Raw genomic sequence first — 17,487 nt, forward strand, 5'->3', positions numbered from 1 at the left:
TAGATTTAAAAATGTAATAAAAAATCATTAATCACCAACTTCTGGTTCTTAATGCACTCATATAATCATATAGAGTAATATACTTCTCTTAAACCAAAAAATATAGAGTAATATTCAATGATTTGTACCACTGCCAACCCGTAAAACATGTCTTGGTTATTTTTATCACAAAAAATTATGAGTAAAACTAGTATGCGGTCCGGATGATACAGTAGTGTAGACACCTGATTGTGTCTCCCCAAAAATCAAACCCCAATGATGAGTACCTTTCACGTCGTTGATTATCGAGTTCGGTGAAGAGTTGAAGAGTCTCGTGAAGTTCCCTTAAGCCTTAACCATATTTCTAAATTTTCCTAAAATGTTTTAATCCAAAGTCATTTATTTCATGTCTTTAAATTCAAAATCATTCATTTCGTGTCTCTAAAATCATTCATTTCGTGTCCAACTCATAAAAGCGTCCAAACCTGATTATTTTCGTCCATAATCCTAGTCCAATTATTTCTTGGTTGGATGGGGCTGAAAAGAGTTTTCCAACGATATATAATAAGCCTAAATCTGACTTAAAACAAATAAGTTATGGCCAAAATACTAAACCAAGCCTAAACCGGACCTAGGTTCACCTTAACTACGACCTAATGATCATGAGGAGGGTCCAATACCTTATTTCTAATCCTAAACCAATTAGGATTTATTACGAGCTTCTAGAATCCTCTAGAAGGTTCTAATTTATCCTGTTCCCGAAAGATAAGGATTAAAGAGTTTGATATCGAATAAAACATCTCTTTTTTTGATAATCCTAGTCCCGACCAAAATAGAAAACGTACGAATATTTGATTAACCCAATTCAATTGGAAGTTGGACTCCGTACGGATTCGAATCCTTAGGAATCCATCGCAGAACGACAAAACCATCGTGCCCCAATAGTCCCATCGCGCCAGTCGCGCCGCGATACTCCTATCGCGCTGCGATGGACTGTTTTATTCCGTTTCGGATTCTGATCTTTTCAGATCGCTTCGATTCTCTTTTTTCCCCTATAAATAAAGGTCGTTTCACCCCGTTTTGAATCACCAACAATCATCATCAATACCCTTTCTAATATTCTTTCTCTCTCTCTCTTCTCATGTTCTTAGCCTAGCCTAAACACATCCATGATACTTTCCCCAATCAAACACCATACCTCTTTGTGATATTCGAATACTTCTTGAACTCCTTGACGTTGCCTTCGACCTCGACATGAAAGGTTGATAGTTCTGAGGGTTTGGTCCCAAATCTATATTTCAATTATTAGTTGATTTATTTATTTAATCTTTCTTGAAGTTTACTAACGCGTGTATTGTTTTAATAGCAAGAAGGGAGGAACATCAACGTAAGTAATTCAATTACTTAATCCTTGATTTTGGAGTAGAAATAATGTTTAGAATATTATTTTAATTCCTAGTATCATGTTAGGATGTTTTTATGATTCCTAGTATCATGTTAGGATGTTTTTATGATTTCTAGTATCATGTTTAGGATGTTGATTTTGATTGATAGTATCATGTTTAGGTTAAAGCTTTGATCTTGATTATTAGTGACATGCTAGGATTTGTTATTAATCCGGTTAGTATCATGCCTAGGATCCTACCTACAAATGATGTTTTGATGATTTTGATTATGATGCTAATTGTTGTGTCAGTCATATGTTGCTTGATTATTCATGGTTTATTTCTATTGGTTGATCACGCCCTTTCTGAAGGTTTAAAGGGAATTTGTATTTGAAATCCAGCTAATTATAATTTGATTTAGGCTAATATGATTTTAATTCAAGTTATCACCAATAATAGATTTGATTGTGCATTAATAATTAACCAACATAGATTAAACAGGTTTAGGGTTAACTTGATGTATGTATGTTGATCTAAAAGCGCACATGAATATCATAAGAATTAAGTAGAGGCCAATTTAGGGCCGGTCTTTTAGGTTGGATTCGTACCATCATCTCCGAATATCCAGTCATGGTTCCTGAAATTATTTTTGCTGAACTGAAATTATTTTTATTGATTCTCTATTATATTTCTTTTTTAAAGTTACTGATTTTTACTAAATTGAAATTATTTTTGCTGAACTGAAATTATTTTTGCTTAACTAAACTTATTTTTATTGAATTGAAATTATTTTTACAGAACTGAAATTATTTTTACTTAATATTTTTTGTTTAAGGTGAAGTGAACAGGGCCTAATTACACTGTTATGCGCATGATTTTGTCATGAATTCCCAACTTAATTCCATTTTAAAAAGTACATTTAATGCTTATATAACCCAAAGGGCTACATATATCATTACCCTTAATCTAAATTGATTTGTTGTGAAGTTAACTTGAGTTTTTTTTGACACATTCACAATTTAATATACTTCATATAAATTTGACACGTAGATAACCTTGTTACTACTTGTTAGACAATATAAATATGTAAATATTTTAGTGTCCATAATTAGCATTGTGTGATTGTAAACCCTAATACCCAAAGGGTATATATATTGGCACATATCAATAATATGCCTCCAAGGAGAATTCTCCCATCTTACATGGTATCAGAGCATATTACTCTGGCACTCGTATTGTTCTTCTTGAAACCAATTCGGTTTGACAAAATTAGCGGATTACTCTTCTCTCTCTGCCTATAGTCAGGCCCTCAAGTCAATTTCAGATCAATTGGTGGCCATGGATCATCCAATTTCCGACGAGCGTCTCGTTATCTAATTGGTTGGCAAGCTTTCCCTTGACTATAATATGGTGGCTACTATAATCAAGCAATCGGTTCCTCTCCCTTCTTTTGATAAAGCATGTTCAATGCTTGAATTGGATCAAACATCGCGCGAGAAGAACAGGGACATTTCCGATTCCCCTGCCACCGTTCTTCTCTCGACATCAGGCGACTCCAACTCCTCTTCTCTTCAATCACAACAGCAACAGTCATCCAGCGGTGCAGGCCGCAGTGGTTGTGGTGCTGGATGGGGAAATAAAGGAAAGAAAAATTCGAAAGGTGGCTCCGGTCGTGGTGGGGGTGCTGGTCGTGGTACTACTCAGCAGCAACATCCTCATCAAGGCATATTTCCCCCTTGGATGCCTATGTGGGGTCCTAATTGGTCTTATCCACCATGCCCATTTCCTTCTCAAGGGTATCAGTGGAGAGGACAGTAGCCTAACCCATCTCAACAAGGCATTTTGGGCCCTGTTCTAGCCCAACGTCCACCATCCAATCAGGCTCTCCTTGCCTGTGGGTCAAATTATCAACCTATTGACCTACCTTCATTTTTCCAAGCCTTGTCTATGCAGCCCCCGGACTCCAATTGGTAAATGGACACCGATGCATCGTCTCACCTCATGAACAATTCAGGTATCACTAACTCTGTTGTTGATTGGCACAATTTAAATTCATATATTATGGTTGGTGATGGCATAAAAATACCAATTAAAGGATCGGGAACAACTACACTCTTTAAACCTTTCCCTCCTCTCACTCTAAAAAACATTCTTTATGCTCCTAACATAATAAAAAATCTTGTCTCTGTTTGTCAATTCACTTCCGATAAATCTGTGTCTGTTGAATTTGACCCCTTTGGTTTTTCTGTGAAGGACCTACAGACGGGGAATCTGTTGATGATGTGCAATAGTGTGGGAAATCTTTATCCAATGTCTACCTCATCCACTACTTCATCTACTTCCTCTTCTACCTTTGCTACATTATCTACGGAAGTCAGGCACAACGGATTTGGACATCCTGGAGTTCAAGTTCTTAGTTATCTTAGGTCTAATCATATTATTTCTTGTAATAAAGGCGGTTTACCATGTGTGTGTTTTGGTTATCAATTAGGCAAACGTTGTCGTCTTCCTTTTTTCGATTCACAAACTAAGACTTATGCTACTTTTGATATTATTCACACAAATTTGTTTACATATCCCATTTCTAGTCAAACTGGATATCGATATTATTTACTCTTTCTTGATAACTATTCACATTAACTATGGGTGTTTCCTCTTAAAATCAAAATCTAGTGTGTTTTTTTCTTTCATGAGCTCTTATGTGTATGTTAAAACTCAATTTGGGATGTCAATTAAAGCCTTACAATGTGATAATGGCCGGGAATACGATAATGATAGCTTCACTATTTTCTCACAAAATAATGGCATGATTTGGAGACACTCTTGTCCCAATACATCTCCTCAAAACAGCAAAGCCAAACATTTGATTCGGACAATTATTAATAATATTTGCTGTTCTCTCATGTTCCATGCCTCACTCCCACCTACTTTTTGGGTTGAATCTTTACATGTAGCTGCATATATGTTAAATATTTGACCCACTCGTCTCTTGCAATTTCTAACTCCTGTTCACATTCTATTCAACAAAGTGATATGTTCATTTTATGTAATATTTTCTCCCCATCCCTTGGTCATAGTTAGGAGTATTTTTGGCTCTTTAGAGCTACTTTTATTACTAATATACGTTTTTCTAGTGTTTTCGTAGTTGTGGTATTATTTTACAGGAAATTGCAGACTTGGAGCATTTTCCCCGTACTTAGTTGAGCCACCGCGAGCATTGGAGCGAAACGCGTTACTATGATCATATTTTGGAGCCCAGGGCCACGTTAGAGAAATCAACCCGGTGATTAAGGGCTCGGTGAAGAAAAGAAGAGATCGGGCATTGGACTGTGATTCAAGACCCAAGGATAAAATCTTATTGGGCTAAGAAAACTAGCCCAAAAGAGTTGAAGTAATCCATTGCCCGGGAGCTCGCCCGATCGAGCAGGGCTTCGCCCAAAGGCACGCCCGACCGGGTGAGGGAGATAGTAAAGTGCGAGCTTCGCCCGGAAGCGCGCCCGACCAGGCGCGAGCAAAGTATTAGAGAGGAAAAAGGCGCCCCCGACCGGGCGCGTGTTTACGATAGGAATTTTAATTTGTTTTATGCTTTTTATTTAATTAGTATTAGGAGCTTAGTATAAATACTTTGGGTTGCTTAAACTGTAGGACGTTTTTTAGACCGACGATTACGTTTTTCATTAGATTAATTTCTAGATTTTTGCTTAAGCTTTGTTCTTGATACTCTTCTTCACTCTACATTCTTTGATTTATGCAGTTCATCCTTTCCATTTAATTTGGTAACGATTTCTTTCCTTTTTATTTTCAGTAATTTAATTGCTTTGGTTATTTATGTTTTGTTTAATTATTTTGTTTAGCTTAGATTTGATTATGAGTGAGTAGATTATTTCTAGGGTTTGTAGGGATCCATAAATAATATGAAGGAGTAAATTATTATTGTTGGTTGTTAATGATTGATTAATTTCCTATTGATTGATTAAATGCTATGCAATTAGATTTGGCCAGGTTTAATTGTACGAGGTTTGCAATATTGGTTCGAGGTTCGAGAGATGAGAATTGATGTTTATGCTTAGTTTCAATAGGCATGTTAATCTATAAATGGTTAGGTCAAGATTCGAGAGATGCGATTTAATACCGGTAGATTAATTCTATGATTATAATACGTAGCGAAAGCCCTTTATAATCTGATTAATTTATGCATTGATGATTGATTGTTATATTTTTACCCTGGAGTATTATTTATTGGTGAACCTATACCCTAGACCTTTTATTATTGATTATTCTCTTATTTAATTCGCTTAGTTTAATTATTAGCATAATTCACACATACAAATTGGTTACTCTATAATTTAGATTATAATAATTAATTAGTAATAAAAGAACATTGTTTCCATGTGGATTCGACCCTACTTCCTTATCTACTTTAGTTAGAGAACTTAGGTAATACTTTTGATTAGGTGATATGACTTTATCCTGTCAAAATTAGCCCCCACCACGTGCACCATCACCCCCACAGCCTCACTATGAGGCACCACCACCTCCTCCTCAGTTACCTCAACCACGACCCAGACTTGACTCCGAGACCATTTGGGATTTACTGAGTATAGGTCAGGCCATAGGCAGGGTAGAGCGGTCCCGGGTGACCTTAGGAGGATGGTTGGCTCCATTGACCAGAGGTTAGGGTATGTTGAGAAGAACCAGGGTAGAGCCCTTTTTCCCATGTATGATGATTATGCTCATCGGGGTGCTATTCCCGACGATGTCGTTTACCCTGATTGGTACCAGCCACCACCCCAGGGATGTGCAGATCCCGCCTCCCATGGTATTTACACTGATTACTCCACATTTGCCGACTATGGCCGAGACTTTCTCTTTGGGGGGTTAGGGGGGGATGTTAACCCTAACTATTTTGGTGGTAGTTCTTTTGGTGGTGTAGGTGGCAGTGGCGGTGGGTCTGGCCGGATGGATGAGGATGTGATGATTAGCTGCGCTGGGGTAATTCCCGAGTCAATGAGGACATTGTCTGATTTTGGCTTGGGGGAGATTTTTGGATTGAGGTATCTTTATTTTCTCTCTATTTTTGTTTTTGATGTGTATAGTTTAGTTTTATTGCTTTCTAGGGTAGATTTACTGCTTTGAAAAAAATTTAAAAAATCCAAAAATACGTTCCAATGAATTATAAATCATGCTTCCCTGTGCCCCATACATGAAAATTGTTTTGATTCTTGGTATATGATGATGAGTATTGTGGATAGGTTAGCCATGATTTGGTGTTTGATTGCTTTGATGTCTTAACATGAGTCAATTTTGCCCAACTGCTTGTGAATATAGTGCTTGATGACTAGTTGATTTGGTTAGACATGTGTGTTAGTTCCTGGTATGTCAATGAAGTTGAGTATTGGTTTATAACTTTGAGTAATGTTTGTATGACTCATTATTATACACAATGAGGAGGACGAAGGCATTTGTTCTTTTAGGTGGCCTTCAGATGATTTTAGATGCATTTGTTCCCTTCTTACTACCCATGTTGTTGCTTGTGCCCTTTTATTGTTTATTTAGCCACATTACAAGCCTATTTTGCTCCATTGGTTACTAGTCCCAAGCTTGGCTTGTGGGAGCTATTAGTGAGTGAGGTGAGGGAGTTTGTAGTGTGCGTATTCATTTGCACAATTTGGGTGGGTTTTGAGAAGTTTGTTTGTTCTTATTTTTGTGGATTGGAAAAATTAAAAAAAAAAAAAAGTGTTCAAAAGTGAAAAAATTCCAATGTGAGATAAAAGAAAAAAAAAAGAAGAGCAAAAGAAAAAAAATTGTTTCAATGTTCAAGTGTTCTAATGAAGGTTGCTCAAAAGAAAAGAAAGAGAAAAATAAGTTTCGAGAGAAAAATGAGAACGAAAAAAAATTCAAGTTCAAAGTTTGTTTGTTCTCTCAAGTTCTATAATGTTATATTTTATGAGTGAAACTGTAAGTGTTGGGAAATTTGGTTATGAATGGATTGGATGTTTGGTGAATTTTTGGTAGGGTTGAGTTGTGTTGGAAATGTGTTGGTCATTATTTATTTTTTACCTTGGTTTTATTAATTAGGATTTGGCTCCCTTAAGCATGGCTTTACTCTCCCATTTTCCCAAATATTTCCTACCCTTTACCTAAGTCTTACATTACAAGCTTTGAAAACCTTCCGACCTTTGTGCATAGAGTTATGTGAATGTGAAATTAGTTGTTTTTCAATGCAAAGAATGATTTGACATATTTCAAGTCGACTAGTAGGTTGAGTGCATGTCTTTTAAACACACGAGTGCGTGAGTTGGGAGGGCATTGTTCACATATAAAGGGGTGGTTGGAGAGCGATCAAGTACATCTTTTACTCGCCACATAAATGAGAGTTGAGTGTGTGAACACTAGTCTTGAATTCTATATGCTCTTGTGGTTTGCTCTATTTGACAATTGTTAGGAAGGATGAGTAGTTAGATGAATTTGATTGGTTAATTTTGATGCATATTTGTTGGATTTTCCCTGAATCGGTTATGCTTGGTTTTGATTGATATTTGGGGTGAAGTATATTTTATTCGTTCATTGATGAGCTCTTTGTTTTGGTACAAGCAAAATTTTGGCTTGGGGGAGTTTGATATGTTCATTTTATGTAGTATTTTATCCCCGTCCCTTGATCATAGTTAGGAGTATTTACTTTTATTACTAATATACGTTTTCTAGTGTTTTCGTAGTTGTGGTATAATTTTATAGGAAATTGCAGATTTGGAGCATTTTCCCCGTACTTAGTTGAGCCACCACGAGCATTGGAGCGAAACGCGTTACTATGATCATATTCTGGAGCCCAGGGTCGCGTTAGAAAAATCAACCTGGTGATTAAGGGCTCGGTGAAGAAAAGAAGAGCTCGGACATTGGACCATAATTCAAGACCCAAGGATGAAATCTTATTGGGCCAAGAAAACTAGCCCAAAACAATTGAAGTAATCCAGTGCCCGGGAGCTCGCCCGATCGTGCAGGGCTTCGCCCAAAGGCGCGCCCGACCGGGCGAGGGAGATAGTAAAGGGCGAGCTTCGCCCGGACGCGCGACCGACCGGGCGCGAGCAAAGCATCAGAGAGGAAAAAGGCGCCCCCGACCGGGCGCGTGTTTACGTTAGGAATTTTAATTTGTTTTATGCTTTTTCTTTAATTAGTATTAGGAGCTTAGTATAAATACTTTGGGTTGCTTAAATTGTAGGACGTTTTTTAGACTGACGATTACGTTTTTCATTAGATTAATTTCCAGATTTTTGCTTAAGCTTTGTTCTTGATACTCTTCTTCACTCTACATTCTTTGATTTATGTAATTCATCCTTTCCATTTAATTTGGTAACAATTCCTTTCCCTTTTATTTTCAGTAATTTAATTGCTTTGGTTAATTATGTTTTGTTTAATTATTTTGTATAGCTTAGATTTGATTATGAGTGAGTAGATTATTTCTAGGGTTTGTGGGGATCCATAAATAATATGAAGGAGTAAATTATTATTGTTGGTTGTTAATGATTGATTAATTTCCTATTGATTGATTAAATGCTATGCAATTAGATTTGGCCAGGTTTAATTGTATGAGGTTTGCAATATTGGTTCGAGGTTCGAGAGATGAGAATTGATGTTTATGCTTAGTTTCAATAGGCATGTTAATCTATAAATGGTTAGGTCAAGATTCGAGAGATGCGATTTAATACCGGTAGATTAATTCTATGATTATAATACGTAGCGAAAGCCCTTTATAATCTGATTAATTTATGCATTGATGATTGATTGTTATATTTTTACCCTGGAGTATTATTTATTGGTGAACCTATACCCTAGACCTTTTATTATTGATTATTCTCTTATTTAATTCGCTTAGTTTAATTATTAGCATAATTCACACATACAAATTGGTTACTCTATAATTTAGATTATAATAATTAATTAGTAATAAAAGAACATTGTTTCCTTGTGGATTCGACCCTACTTCCCTATCTACTTTAGTTAGAGAACTTAGGTAATACTTTTGATTAGGTGATACGACTTTATCCTGTCACAAAGCACCTTCATATACTCATCTTCGTACTTTTGGATGCCTATGCTATCCTAATTTATCGGCCACCTCACTTAATAAGATGAGTCCTCGTTCTACCCCATGCATCTTCCTTGGGTATCCTTCGTCACATCGAGGCTATAGGTGTTATGATATCAAGTCTAAAAAGGTCATAATCTCACGGCATGTAGTTTATGATGAAAGTATATTTCCTTATTCCTCATCTTACACTGCAAAACTTGATGATTATGATTTTATTTCTTCTGATGATGATACTCCAAATCATCCATTTCTTCTCCATGCTCATCACACTCAAACACATGTGCAGCCCGCAAGTCCATCATCTTTTGAACCCAACACTCACTCTCCTTCCTTATCCAATCACCCTGCCCAAACTCCTCCATTGCATGGGAAGAATAGTCCTTAAATGGACCATGGGTTTGTTTAATCAGCCACGGTCCATTCGGGGGCTACCCATGCAAATGGTTTCTCTCCTCCTTCAAATCTACTTGGGCCCTCTACTACATTCACTGGGCTAGATTCTTCTCCTACCCAAGTTTCTCAATCTCACGCCACTAATCAGTATACCCATTCTATGATTACTTGTGTTCAGCACGGTATTTTCAAACCGAACAAGAAAATATGATGATTATGCTCTCACCTCTACCACTACTCCAACAATCTCACCTCTACCTCGCTCTCATCTCTCCGCCCTTAAAGATCCGAACTGGTATAAGGTAATGTGTGATGAATATAATGCCATGGTACATTTAGTGCCACACCCCGCCGATGCCAATGTCATCCGTGGTATGTGGATATTCAGGAACAAAAAGAAGTCATACTGTTCTTTTGAGCGGTATAAGGCTCTGTTTGTGGCTAATGGTAAAGGTCAAGAGGTTGGTGTTGATTGTGACGAGACATTTAGTCTGGTTGTCAAACCTACTACCATTCGTACTATTTTGAGTTTAGTTGTGTCAAGAAAGTGGAGTATTCATCAACTTGATGTGAAAAATGCATTTCTTCATGGTAACTTGCAAGAAACCGTGTATATGCATCAACCACCTGGATTTGTTGATCCGGATAAGCCCAAACATGTTTGTCTCCTTTGCAGTTCTATTTATGGTTTAAAACAGGCTCCACGTGCTTGGTACCAACGGTTTGTTTCTCACATTTGTTCTCTTGGGTTCGTAAATAGAAAGAGTGACACTTCCCTTTTCATTTTTTGACGGGGTGCCGATACAATTTATCTTTTGTTATATGTTGATGATATAATTCTGACATGCTCATCAAATACTCTCCGCCGGAAAATCATTGCACTCTTAAGTGCCGAATTTGATATGAAGGATCTTGGCCCCCTCTCCTACTTTCTTGGTATTTTTGTCTCTCGATCCAAGGAAGGAATGTTTCTTTGTCAAAGAAAGTATGCACAGGAAATTCTTGCCCGGGCTAATATGTCTTATTGTAAACCGGCCTCTACTCCTGTGGACACGAAGTCCAAACTTAGTGCTTCTAGTGGCAACAAGTTTGACAATGCGAATCTATATCGTCAACTTGATGGGGCACTTCAGTATCTTACCTTCACTAGACCGGACATCACTTATGCAGTTCAGCAGATGTGCCTGTTCATGCATGACCCCCGAGAATCTCATTTTTATGCTCTTAAGCGTATTCTTCGATACATAAAAGATACGCTTAATTATGGGATGCATTTATGATGGGCGTTAGAACGATCGCACATTCCACACTCACTCAAAAACATTTATAAGCAAGAATCTCACAAAACCAAGCACAATGATAAGTAAGAGTTCGGTCCACAAGGAATGGGAAATAATTGCTAAAGATCTTAACATGCAAGCTAGTTTGAAGACTTTGGTTGCTTTGGGGGTTCGTCAATTAGACAAACAAGCTATTGTTTCTAAATCAAGTAATTAAAAACACTAGGGAATGGGATCCACTAACCATGGTAACCTAGCATATTGGGAGCAAATAGAGACAAGAGATAGCAAATACTACATGTAAAACCAACCTCATGCAATTAAGAAAACAACACACACTCCTAAACTTAGATCCCTCATTAGTTCAGCAATAGGAGATAAGTAATCAAATTGCAACAAGTAATGATAAACTTAATTCACATTCTCATGTCAAACTAAGCATATCATGCCATCAAGCCCAAAATCAAGGGTATTTACTCCTATCAAAGTGAACTAACAAGAAACCCCATTAATCAATTTAATCATAAATCGATCATCAATACTCTCCCAAACTCACTTAATTAACCATTAGGTTGAGTTTCACCCAACCCCTAGCAAAGAGACATAACTCATTGTGAGTAACATGAAAAGTTCCAAGTTAGGGTTCTAAGTATTCTAAAATTGGGAAAAAGTGATTTATCAAAGATAAAACTAACATGCAACAACAAATTAACAAGTTCAAGAGAGATTCAAAGAGTCTTGCAATATCAAAATAAAATCAGAAAATTGATAGAGAAAGGTGAAAGAAGTTACTAAATTGAAGCTTCAAAGTTGAGTACAATTGCTGAAAATTAGAGAACAATCCTTGAATTCACTTCCACAATGATTAGATGTGAGAATTTATACACTAAATCATCAACTAAAGTAATGAACTAAGTTGCTAACTAAGAGGAAAATTGCTAAAACTATTCTAAAAACTACTGCCTTCAAATGAACAAAAAGGGGTAGTATTTATACTCCCGGAATTACATAGGTAAATTCGTCAAAAGAAAATCGGATTTCCAGATTGGAGCTCCCACTCCAGGAATAGGAGCGCCCACTCCTTAGCTCGGAGCGCCCGCTCCAGTGAAATTGCGCGCCCGCTCCTATGTCTTCAAATAGTGGCAGAATAAGCTCGACAAGGGAGGAGCGCCCACTCCAAAGGTGGTGCGCGCCCACTCCTCCTGCTTCAGAATAAAGGTAGAATCAGCTCGACAGGGGGGGAGCGCCCACTCCAAAGGTGGTGCACTCCCGCTCCTCCTACTTCTCATAAATGGGCAAAATGTTGAAATCTTGCAGGAGCGCCCGCTCTTGGAGAGGTGCCTGTCTGCTCCTCCAAGAGCGACCTCTCCCTTCACCTTCATCAACTGATGCCTCTAGCGTTCTTCCACGAGCTTTGCTTGCTTGTCAAAGCTTGTCTTATACCTACAAATCATGGAAAAACACATACAAAGAGGTAGCAAAGCCAAGATGCATCATTTATATACAAAAGGGGGTTAGAAAGAGGGGAAAAGATTACAAAATCGAGTTAAAATCACCACAATAAGTGGTAAAATAAACCACTTATCAATTTCTCTTCTACTCCTGCTTCTGGTCTTATTTCTTATACTGATGCTGATTGGGGTGGTTGCCCCGATACCCGTTGTTCTACTTCTGGCTATTGTGTATTTTTGGGTGACAATTTGGTATCATGGTCGTCCAAAGGACAACCCACATTGTCACGATCTAATGCTGAGGACGAATACCGTGGGGTTGCAAATGTGGTAGCCGAAACTTCATGGATTCGAAATCTTTTGCTCGAACTTCATTATCCCCTACGGAAAGCGACGGTTGTGTATTGTGATAACAGTAGTGTCGTATACATGTCTCATAACCTAGTTCAACATCAACAAACCAAGCATGTGGAAATGGACATTCATTTTGTTCGGGAAAGGTTGCTTTGGGTCACATATGAGTGCTACATGTTCCCTCCTCCTATCAGTATGCAAATATTTTCACAAAGGGACTTCCTATTCCCTTATTCAGGGACTTTCGCTCCAATCTATCCATTTGTCCTCCTCCCGATTCGACTGCGGGGGTGTGTTAGACAATATAAATATGTAAATATTTTAGTGTCCATAATTAGCTTTGTATGATTGTAAACCCTAATACCCAAAGGATATATATATTGGCACATATCAATAATATGCCTCCAAGGAGAATTCTCCCATCTTACACTACTTACTAGTCCATTTTTAATTCTCCCATCTTACACTACTTACTAGTCCATTTTTAGCATTAGTGTAAGTGTAATCATATCCAAACGACCTAATCTCCATTTGATAATAAAGCCACAAATCCATACATTTAAGTGATAACAAACTGGCTTTAAATTGTTCTTTTTAGTGTATGAGTCTATCTCATTGTCGGCCAAATATACGTAGTATATTGAGTTGTTACAATATAATTAAATCTTATAAATTTTTTATTTTAGAAATTGAGAAAAGTTGCTTTACTAATCTGTCAGTGTCAGCCAAAGAATTGAGTTGTTATGATAATGTATATTTAAAACGGTGTAGCTAGTTACACGGTGTTTAAATTTAACCCGTGTTACAAATCTTACAATAATAAGTCAATAAATAAAGGTTGGTCTTATCAATAATTTGTGACTGCCTTTCCATAAAATTATCAAAAAAGTGAATATTTTTTAAAATACATGCCAATGCAACCAGATCTCTTATAATGTACTTTCTTGTAATAAACAGATTGTTATTTCCTGTTTGTGGTAATAAACAGATTGAATAGCTAATTTGAGACAAAGAGAATACTTATCTAGAAAAAAATCGTTTTTTTTTTCAAAGTAGTGATAGGATTTTTTTATGGATTTTTTTATCTATATATGTGTAACTATTGGTGTGTTCTATTCACCATTTCCACAAATTCTTATTATTTAAGGCAGATTTACATTAAGTTATTGTAAGATGGGTTAAAATTACCCTAAAAATATACGTAGTATAAAGTTATCCTTATACTCCCTCCATTTTTAAATACTTGCTCTACTTTCCATTTCTGGCTGTTTAAAATACTTGCTTCATTTTCTTATTGGAAAGGTTTTTACAATATTTAATTCATTTCTCTCAACTAGTGAACCCAACATAAATCATATTTTATTAATTTCATATTCTCTCTCCTCCAATTCTCTCAACTACTTTTACTTTTTATACTTCCTCCGTTTTTTTATTGCATCATAGGGGTTTTGGAGGCAAAATTTGGTAGTGGGAAAAAGTAAGAGAGAGAAACGTAAAAATACAAAATTGTCCATGTAATGTAAGATAAAATAAAAAGTAAGTGTGAAAAAGTAAGGGTATGTTGGGTATTTGCAGTGTGAACATAAATATTTTTTATCCTAAAAAGGAAATGATGCAATAATAAGTAAACTTCCTAAAGTAGTAAGTGATGCGATAAAAAAAGAACGGAGGAAGTAATTTTTATTCTTTCACCTACCCCATTACCTCCATATTTTATTACTTTCTCCAATTTCTTCTAAAACTCCGTGCATGGAGAAATGGAACAAATATTTTTAAAAATGGAGGGAGCATACTATAAAAGTTACCATTTTTCTAACATAAATTTTACTTTTAGAAAAACACTTATAATATATTTAGATTAATAATATTAGTTTTTATAACACATATTTATCATAAATTACACATTAAAATAAATTAAACCTATCACAAATTAAAAGTTACCCTTAAAGGGGTTAAAGTTACACTCATATTGACCGTTTTTCAATAAAATTAACGTAAATTAGCCTTATACAAGACTTATTGTCACCATTTTACCTGATTTCCCTTACTTAAAATTATTTTATCTTATATGAATTTATCTGAACTTAATAAAATGTATTTTATTTGTAATTTAAACTTAAATATAACCCTTATCAACCCTTTTCAAAAATATATGTTTTCTTAATTTATCTTATACTTCGTATGAACTTAAGAGATTTGAAATACTTAAAATAAGGTGAATATAATAAGGCCTTACTTTTTATAAAGACAAACGGTAAATATTACATCGTCAAAAAAAAAAAATACTAGAGTGAGTTTTGAGGATAATACGTACGAAAGTTGCTTATACAAATTTAATTTCTTATACTAGAAAGAAAAAGTTGCTTTACTAGACTTTATTTATCATTATAGCCCAAGTATGAGTTGTAACAAAAAAAAAAGTTGTACGTATAATGGAAAGCTTTTTAATTTCTTCTCTAATAGAATCAGAAAAGTTGCTTTACTAATCCCTCTCCAAGATGACTGGAGTTTCCACTTATAATCAACTAGCGTTGGACATTTCCTACCATATATGGAATTATAATTTTTATAATTGCACCAAAGTCTTTACAATTTTAAATTGATTTTAGCATAAAATGTTAATCATAAAACATTAGCTTTTAAGTTTCTCAGGAGCAAATGTAAATAAGTTGATAATCGTACCGCTAACTAGTATGTAATTACCCACACAATTAACAGCATTGAAGACTATTAAGCAAGCAACTAAGCTTAAGGGAGAAAAACCTACTATGAAAAGATTTCTACCATATTAGGGTGGTTAATGTGCGCGTGCTATAACTAGCCATTTTTGAAAAACTTTTTCAGTCATTAGCAACATAAAAAGGAAAAATAGGCACTACAAGAAAATAGCTCAAGGAGGGCGACTTTGTTCTAGAAAAGAGGGTGACTTGAATTTTGCCTTCTTATAAACCATCAAGTAGGGCATACATAACTTTCCCTATTATGTTCCTATCAAAGAGGGCGAAAAATGGATCGTAGTCTTATATTTAATAATTAGTATTCCTTTCGTTTCATAATAATCGCAACAATAGGGTATGCACAAAGTTTTAGGATAATTATAGGGGTGGACCAAAAAAGGATTTTTTTATAATATAAATTATAGTAAGTAGGACAGAAAAATAATAAAAAGGTAATGTAAATAGGGTTCGTATGAGAGATAATAGTATATTTGTAAAAGTGCGGGAAAGAGAAATACGAAATAACAAAATAATGGTAGGTCTTTTCCAAATATGAGGTGTTGCAATAATTATGAAACACGTATACTTATATGTAAAAGAAAAATGTTACAATAATTATGAAACGGAGGGATTAGTTCATAACCTGTTGATTATGAAGGTAACTGGTTATTTAGGTTAAGTATGCCATGTGTTATTAAATGATTGGTTCATTTTAAATTTTAAATTAATTTTAAAAAAATCAAGAAAAATCCCTCAGCTCCCCCAACGAAAAACAGCCCCAACCCACACCGACCACATTCACCTACTAGCCACCGCCGATCAGCCCCACCCATCGCCGGTCACTTTCTTTCTCTCCCCTCCCACCGCCGATCAGATCACTTTCTTTCTCTCCCCTCCACCGCCGCCTCTGTCCTTCCCTCTCTCTATTTCTACTTTACGAATTTTGGGTGGTGGTTTTCTTTGGGTGGGTGTAGTGGCCGACGCGGGATGTGGTCAATAGTAGAGGTGGCCTGAGTATTTTTTTAAATTTATTTTAGTAATTAAGTAAAATAAATAATTTTAATTAAAAGAATGAAAGAAAATGACTTGTATGATAGGTTGTAGGTCATTTGACCTATTTAAAATAAATACCTCTTAAACATTAATTTATTATGAGTTAAAAGTTTGACTTATTTTGAGCTAATCACATAAAGGTTGGCTTATTTTTGACAAATTTTCCATTAAAAAGACCCTATTACGGAGTAATAATATTAATATATTTTGCATTACTTAATTCATTGATATGAGTTCAATTTCCATATCTAGTCATCATTCAATAATAACTATAACTATATACTAAAAGACACACTAGTAATGACACATGTCATCTCAAGGTGTGTCTTTATTTTATTTTTTTCTTTAATTTTTTTTGGAGAAACCTTTTTTAAGTGGAGTTATAAGGTAAAATAAATAAATAAATAAATAAATAAAATTGACTAAAATTTAAATAACTTAATGTAGAAATTATGTTATAGTCTAAATCTTTAATTTCATTCGAAAGAATAAAAAAATATTTAAATAAAGTTCATACAAGAGAAAAGTTGAATAAAAAAAAAATACTTTGCTGCAAAGACATGTAATAATATTTTGGGATATTCTATTTGGTGGTCTCGTGGTTTCAAAAATTCCACATGGAAGACAAACTTTTTTTTTAGTCTCTGTAGTGACCTCATGGTTTTGCATATTTGATTATAGTGACCTTTTTTAGGTTTATGGCTAACCTTTTTAGTTAAAATGGTTAACCTTTGATTTTTTTTTATTAAAAAATTATTTAAATTATATTTTAAAATAATAAAATTAAAA

The 17,487-nt window shown here is 35.4% G+C and overlaps 1 protein-coding gene across 1 annotated transcript; it reads left to right on the forward strand.

Annotated features, from left to right (window-relative positions):
• Window positions 1-10,148: 10,148 nt before the first annotated feature.
• Window positions 10,149-11,123, forward strand: LOC110711915 (uncharacterized mitochondrial protein AtMg00810-like). Its single transcript, XM_021890352.1, has 2 exons — window positions 10,149-10,502; window positions 10,752-11,123. The coding sequence occupies exons 1-2, from the start codon at window positions 10,149-10,151 to the stop codon at window positions 11,121-11,123; spliced, it is 726 nt and encodes a 241-aa protein (XP_021746044.1).
• The last annotated feature ends 6,364 nt before the right edge of the window (window positions 11,124-17,487 follow it).

The sequence above is a fragment of the Chenopodium quinoa genome, unplaced genomic scaffold (assembly GCF_001683475.1).
Source record: "Chenopodium quinoa cultivar QQ74 unplaced genomic scaffold, ASM168347v1, whole genome shotgun sequence".
Taxonomy (NCBI): domain Eukaryota; kingdom Viridiplantae; phylum Streptophyta; class Magnoliopsida; order Caryophyllales; family Amaranthaceae; genus Chenopodium; species Chenopodium quinoa.

Excerpts from the sequence above, each read along its gene's own strand:
- LOC110711915 (XM_021890352.1), top strand. The coding sequence starts at position 10,149 with ATGTGTGATGAATATAATGCCATGGTACATTTAGTGCCACACCCCGCC. Across the intron at positions 10,503-10,751 it reads ATCCGGATAAGCCCAAACAT|GATCTTGGCCCCCTCTCCTA; the intron begins GTTTGTCTCCTT and ends TTTGATATGAAG.